This window comes from Oncorhynchus nerka, linkage group LG23 (assembly GCF_034236695.1).
Source record: "Oncorhynchus nerka isolate Pitt River linkage group LG23, Oner_Uvic_2.0, whole genome shotgun sequence".
NCBI lineage: Eukaryota > Metazoa > Chordata > Actinopteri > Salmoniformes > Salmonidae > Oncorhynchus > Oncorhynchus nerka.
In genome coordinates this window covers 47826473-47834290 of record NC_088418.1, presented here as the reverse complement: position 1 = coordinate 47834290, position 7818 = coordinate 47826473, and the positions used below count along the sequence as shown (strand labels likewise).

At 38.9% G+C, this 7818-nt stretch overlaps 1 protein-coding gene across 1 annotated transcript; it reads left to right on the top strand.

Moving 5' to 3' along the window:
- The first annotated feature begins 1310 nt into the window (after positions 1-1310).
- On the top strand, positions 1311-4101 carry LOC115106250 (secretory phospholipase A2 receptor-like). Its single transcript, XM_029628817.1, has 5 exons — positions 1311-1415; positions 1836-1921; positions 2059-2421; positions 2567-2890; positions 3209-4101. Exons 2-5 carry the CDS (start codon positions 1885-1887, stop codon positions 3565-3567), a joined length of 1083 nt encoding a protein of 360 aa, XP_029484677.1. The 5' UTR covers positions 1311-1415; positions 1836-1884; the 3' UTR covers positions 3568-4101.
- Positions 4102-7818: the final 3717 nt, after the last annotated feature.

The following is a 7818-nucleotide window of genomic DNA, read 5'->3' as shown; positions in this document are numbered from 1 at the left end:
ATTGATGTTAGGCAGAGTACCTAATATTGTATTCCAATATTTCCAATATGACCAAAATAATTTCAAATGGGACATGATCAGCTGTATGACTGTATGGCTCAAAAGCAAGATTGTACTCAGACAGACCCAGGTCTTATCAAACACCTATTTTAATCAATTTTGCATATGCAATGTTGTTCAGCAATGTGGTGTCCATTAGGTACCAGGAAAACAAGCTCACATAAATATCCTTTATGGTTATAATTTGAGTGTTTGTCTTTTGCAAAGCGTTTTACTCAGTTAATGTTTCTATTGCATCTCTCTGTCTAAATGCTAAATTAGACCCCCCAAAAAGCAGATAGAGCTTTATAGTCTCTTCTGCTGCATAACACACAATCATCCATGTATGAAGTCACTACAGTAACTGAAGGTTATTACTGGAATCTATTTGCATGTGAGGCGGTCATTCAAATGTGTGCTCCAGGAAGACTGGAGGTGTTTCTATGATGGTGAAAACAAACAGTTCATGACCTCTGCATGGTGAAAAGACAACGCTCTATAGTGCCAAATACTGCACTATACTAAGCATTTACTGTATACTGTACAAATAATAACAAATAACCACTCTGATCATTTTTATGTTTTTGAGTCCAAATAAATCAACTCTTTGCTCAGTGCAACAAAGTAGGTGCAAAGTTAGGATACCAGAAATGTATACCATAGAAAACATGTATGTGAAAACTTGTTTTGGAGGTAACTTGTTTGATTGTTTGGCTAACCAGAGAGGACAGAAAGCCGATACAGCCCTGTCACACTGTTGATATCCCTCTCTGGCTGTGTCTCAGTCTCTGTTGTCCACCCCATCTAGAGAGCAGTCAGACCCCAGGCCTGACTCACACTACACTATGAGGAAATAAGTCCTCAGGTTACCCTGATACACGTTTCCTCCAACCCAGAGAGAAATTTCCCCTGATATGGATACAAACACAGCTCAATACTTCTCGCAACACCTACAGAAATGTTATCTTTCACACCAACATGTCCAGAGTATCAAATATCCTTACAAAGTTCCAGTAATGGGATCATTTTAAATATAAACATCACCCTCGCTGTATTAGGTCTATTACTCTTTTAGAGATGAGTTGGGGCGAGGGGTGCTGGTGAAGTGGGGTTCATGTGTTCAGGTCTTAAGAAACATTTGTGAATCTCATTGACAGTACTTTATAAAGGGTATGTGCTGTTTGCGTGCCACCCAGGACATTTTATTGTAGTGTAATAACTTCATTATGTGCTTTATTACACTGGTCGGCCTTGTGTTTTGAATATACACATAGTTAGGCAGAGCATAGCTTAGGATGCACTGTTTCTAAACAGATCACACCTCATCATATTCGATTCATACCAGACCCATTTATTCTCTACAAAAGCTACAGCAGGTAAGACAGGCTTTTGATATATTTCAATGTTTATCAATTTTACCATGTTATTTGTGTAGTAACTAATCACATGCATTTTAATATAAAGTTAGAGTAAGCTAAGGACCACTTTTAATGTGGATTCATATTAAACATTACTTTTTTTTTAACTGCCTTCTTGTTGAAACTAATAAGGAAAATATTGTAATAATAATATACATTAAATGTTAGTATATTGATCTATTGAAGTTTGTTTTATCAGAAAATAATATCAGACGTTGTTTACAGTACTGACTTTTTTTTAATGATCAATCATGCAGCTCAGCTCTTGTAATGATGCAGGGGCCTGTAGTACTAGTACCTGATTCAATTAAAAAAACTCAAAGCCAAAGTGTGATAACCATCAAATCCTAAATATGACACCTCTTTCTTCTCACGCAGGACACCATCCCATCACCTCTCCTCTGTCACTCCTGACCCTGCTGTCCCCATGGAGATTACCTCTCTCCTATTCCTACTCTGTGCAGGTATAGAATTCACTTGACCTAACCACAAAACAGTATACTGTACGCACAATACGACAAACCACACCAACTTCTCCTCTTTCATTTGTTTTCTGTATGCATGTTTACATTTCACATAATGAAATAGTCTCTGTCCTCAGGTGTCTGCTGCACAGCCGCACTCAGCCGCCTCAAACAGTTCCATCTCATTGCAAGGAGTTTAAACTGGACAGAAGCACAGGACATCTGCCGGAAGAACTATACCGACCTCGTCACTTTGTACAATCGGGAGGAATCTGAGCAGCTGATACAGTTCATGGCATCTCAAAGTGTCTCTAAAGCCTGGATAGGTCTCCATCACACAGAGCACAGTCTGAAGTGGTCCAATGGAGACACTGTTAATGACACTGCATGGTCACCACTTCCAAGCCCGTGCACAGAGCCAATGTGTGCAGCCATACTCAAAGATAATACAACATGGGAGAATTGTACAGAGCAGAAATACTTCATGTGTTACAGTGAAGGTAAAACATTCAATGCCACAAAAAACACGCTCCTCAATAACATTCAGGTCATATTATTATAATTCTTCAGCAATATTTAGATGTCATTATTTTATATCAAACTAAGTTGAGAAGAGTAAAATGTTAGTTCATTCTGTGTGCGCAGGGTCTGGTGATCCCTTCCTGATTGAACAGAACATGACCTGGTATGAGGCTCAGAGTTACTGCAGGGAGAACTACACTGACCTGATCAGCATCAGGAACGAGGGACAGAAGGAGGAAGTGAAGAACAAAGGGATGAACAGCACCTCTCCTTACTGGATCGGCCTGCTGTATGATGACTGGGAGTGGTCTGATGGAGGGAGATCTGCCTACAGAGACAGGATTACCTATTCTAATAGAGAAGTGAATACTGCTCTTTGCCAGTATGAAAATTCTATATGCACTGTGCCAAAAACAAATGATGAAGACTATACACTCTGCTCTGAAGGTAAGTTGTCAAAGAGGAACATAGTCAAACTGCTTCTTATTTGTATGAAAGGTTGCTACTCTATATTGATAGTAGCCTGGTCAAGGGGACTGAACGCTGCACTCCCTTTTTATTCCCTTCACTTGTCAAGTCAAACACAATGCAGGGCTATCATGCTATCATGCTGGTTCCACCAGGCTATAATGATATATAACTATTTCTGAAATTATTATGTGCCTGCTTATCTTTCCCCTAAAATCTGAGAGTTAAAATGGGTGTTAAAACAAGTTAAAATTAACATGTTAAATATCTGGAATATCACATATCTTTCCGGATCAGTTCGCATCCACAATATTGGAGAAAGAAAGTCTTGGGAACAGGCTCTGGACTACTGCAAGAAGAACTACCATGGATTGCTGCGTATTGAGACAGAAGAAGACCTGGAGGTGATCAAGCAGAAGTTTAATGGGACTGGTTTTACTGGTCCTGTGTGGGTGGGTCTGAGACAGAGCCGTCTCTTTGGGTTCTGGGTCTGGACCAATGGGCTGCCAGTGGGGTGGAGTAACTGGGAGGGAGACAGACAGCCTGAACAGCCTCTGTCCAACCATTGTGGTGCCATGGCAATGGAGGAGGGATACAAGTGGAGTGATCAGGATTGTCTGTCCAATCGCTTTTTTATTTGTGAAGAAGAGTTGTAATACATTTTCCCTCTTGTTAATTTAATTAACTGTCTTTACCATTTCTCACACTTTTGATTGAAATTTGTTTTTTTAGGTAATTGCTGATTGAGATCATCTTTGACAAAGATTTTTTATGTTTAAGATTCCAGCATGCAATGCAATGTACAATATACCTTGTCATTGATATAACGTGTTATCAAAAATCTTTGAGTAAAATTGTGTGATATCTCAGATATTGTAAAAATGTAAATAAAAAAATATAGATCATTGTCATGTTATTAAAATATTTTATTCACTTGTCATAATTCATTTGCCATTAAGCAAACTAGATTTACCCATGTCATCATTATTGAAACTATGGGTTACTGTAATTAAAACTCTAGATAGTCTAAACACAATTGTATTTAATTATTAGTATCATGCATGTTAACGATGACTAAGCAAATAAAAAGGAAAATAAAGTAATATATTTGATATAATGGACATTGTAAACATACTCTCTTCTCCCAATTTCTGTTCTCACTTTACAAAATTAAACAAAACATAAGAGGTTTTTTTGTCTTCTTTTAAACACACACAAACACAGTTAGATGTTGCAACAAGATGTCAGTATGAGTAACTACCGGACATAACAGGGATGAGTGGATGCCGCCATCTTGTCTATTTCAAGTTCTCTCTCACTGATTAAGACAGGTGGGTGTCCATCCCCAAGTGTCCCATGTCAGGATGACAGACACCTGCCTCGATCAATGAGAGAAGACTTGAAATACAGTAGACACAGATGGCAGCGTACACATTGTTGGATTACTTCATGGAGCAAAAAAAATACATTTATTTTAATAATGGAGCTTTTTGTAAATTCAAACAGACCTCCTACAAGTGGACACAGACATTTGATGAGATTGCAGAATCAAATAACCTTCCAAACAGGGATCAACAGGCCCTTAGTAGGAAAGGGCATTTATACTGAATAAAGAATATGGAACAATTTCAAAGATTTTACTGAGTTACAGTTCATATAAGGACATCAGTCAATTTAAAAAAATTCATTTGGCCCTAATCTATGGATTTCACATGACTGGGCAGGGGCACAGCCATAGCTGGGCCTTGGAGGGCATAGGCCCTCCACTTGGCAGCCAGGCCAATCCACAAAGGAGCCAGACCCAGCCAATCAGAATGAATATTTTATTACAGACAGAAATACTCCTCAGCCCCCACCCTAAGACGCAGGTGAAGGTGGTGAAGAAGCTGCATGGAGGGGCTGGCGTAGCTACACAAGGTCTGCGCTTGTGAGGCTGGTTGGACGTGCTGCCAAATTCTCTAAAACGACATTGGAAGCAGCTTATGGTAGAGAAATTAATATGCAAATCTCTGGCAACAACTCTGGTTGACATTCCTGTAGTCAGGATGCCAATTGCATGCTCCCTCAAAACTGGAGACATCTGTGGTTTTATGTTGTCTGACAAAAAAAAAGTGACCTTTTATTGTCCCCAGCAAAAGGTGCACTCGTCTAATGATCATTCTGTTTAATCAGCTTCTTGATATGCCACACCTGTCAGGTTGATGGATTATCTTGGCAAAGGAGGGGGATGTAAATACCTTTGAGCAGAACATTTGAGAGAAATACGATTTCTGGCTGTCTGGAAAATTTCAGATATTTTTTTATTTCAGCTCATTGGACCAACACTTTACGTTTATATTTTTGCTTAATGTAGATTGTGCATGTTAGCATTAACTAATACCAGTAAGACTCTTGATAGACACATCACAACATCAATGTACCTACTGGTTAAGTAGTTCAAAATATTTTCTTGTACCAATCTCTGACCCCATACACACTCCGTTTGTGCAACTGATTTACAAGACAATTGACATTTAAATGAATTTAAAGCATTGATTAAGGATACTCTTAAGGGGAAATATGTTTATTTCTGGTTGAGTGCTAGTTGTTGTAATATATTTGCCTGTGTTGGAGTACTAGTATGTTTTTGCTGTGTTTTGTCTTTTAACAATGTGAATGGGGCACACTTATAAAAGAGAACGTGTTCTCAATGTGTTTTACACTGAATAAATAAAGGTAAAATTAAAATACATTTGAGAGGTGAGGTGAAGTGTAGAAAATGAAGGACATCTATAGTTAATGGTCCTGTTAAGCCACTGTAAAGTAAGCATGATATATATGCATTATCAACACAGTATGTTGATATGTAGCAGACCAAGTTTTAGAATAATATTTCAACTACAGTATATACACACTAGACCCCTTCAGACTGGAGGATCAGATCCCAGAACAGATCCAGTCATTCTCTACACAGCCCATGGCATGTAAAATAGATATTGTACCAATTAATCTGAGAAACTGACAACACTGGACCAGTTTGTGAGGTTATTAAAGGCATGTAACCAGAACACAAAAGATAGATTGGTAATTTCATTGACCCATCGTAGTATTGCTATGATATCATGTTTATGATGATACAGTGAAGGAATTGCATTGAGTTTGAATTTTGGAATTGGAACTTTCAAAATGTAGTGTTGATTTTGATTCCATCTCTCCTGACCCTGCTCTCACCATGGTGATGCCCCATCTCTTACTCCTACTCTGTACCTGTTAGGACTCAAACATCTGTATACAACCACAACATACAGTAACCGTATGAACAACATATCAAACCATAAATAAACCTATCATGCTTCATTTGTTGGTCATATGCAAAGTTAACGTTTGTGTGATAAAATACATTCTATATTCAGGTGTCTGCTGCAGAGACACACTCAGCCGCCTCAGACAGTTACAACTAATATAAGGGTCAATCACCTAGACAGAAGCTGGGGGCTACTGCCAAGAGCACTATATTGGTATTGTCACTTAACAATCAGGAGGAAGCTGAGCAGCAATGGACAAATAAACTAAAAAGCTGATTAGAAGTGTCAATGTTATCGAAGCTAACTAACTTAAAAAGAGAATCCCTACTTGGTATACAGACTAGATCAATGTGAGAAAATCTGGTGCTTCCCAGAATTAAAGGGGATTAAGGTGAAGATCTAGAGAGTATGGTGAAAGATTATGGTTTAAGTGCTGCAAGTCCCGGGGGATACCGTTGACCAAATTAAATGTGTACATTGTGGGATCTCACATTTTGCAAACAGACGGCTTGAAAAAAGCATATGATCAAACAAAGCTTCTGACATCATTGATTACATAGACACTTGAGGAGCTCATACTCTTGTGTAAGTCTCACAAAAGCTACAAAAGTGTCCGTGCTAAACTTGAGTATATAACACGAACCAGAACTAAATTTACTCTCAAGGGTGGCCTAAGATCTAATTGAAAGCCAAGCCCCCACTAAGCAACACCTCCAGTCTTCTTATCTGACCTGGTGGGTCATAGCTCAATAACCCAGCATTAATACCCCAACAACCCAACTAGAGACCCAACTAGCAGGGTCAAAATAACCCAATAACCCTAATTGCGTTGTTTTAATAGTTCTTATAGTCTGGTATGAGGCTCAGAGTTACTGTAGCGAGGAGTAGACTGACCTGGCCAGCATCAGGAACGATGGACAGAAGGAGGTGGTGAAGAAGAGAGGGATGACAACCTCCACTCCTTTCTGGATCCGCGTGGAGATATGCCTATAGAAACTGGTTACTGAAACCAAGTGATGACAAACCCTGTGTAAAAGGAATTACTGATAGCTATTGAGAGTGCAAACCAAGGAGATTTATTATGCTATGAGGGTGAGTGAAAGTCCAAATAGAAAAGTCCAACAATGAGTACGATACAGGATAACTTTACGGTAGTCGTAATAAGTGTAAAATTGCTATACAAAAGGTTTTTTATTATTTCAGCCAATATTTCAACACAGTTCAGTAAAGACACAGAGATTAAGATGGTTCATAATGCATCCTTGACATGTATCAGTGCAAGGGTTAGAAAACAAGGGTTCTTATTTTAAAAAAGAACCCTTTATTTTTCTCTTATGAATTGAACTCCTTCAGACTACTTTGAGGAGGTCCAAGTTTGTGGAGCAGAAGCTGAGGGCAGCTTGTCTCCCTGGTCCCGTGTGGCTGGGTCTGAGACGGAGATGTCGATTTGGATTCTGGGTCTGGACCGATGTACAGACACTGGGATGGAGATGAACAGGACTGTCTTTCCATGCGTTATTTTATCTGTGAGGAGTGATACATTTCCCCCCTTTTCATTCCCTTCTGTCAATCACTACCATTCTACACATTTTGATCAACATGTTGTATTTAGGCAATTGCTGA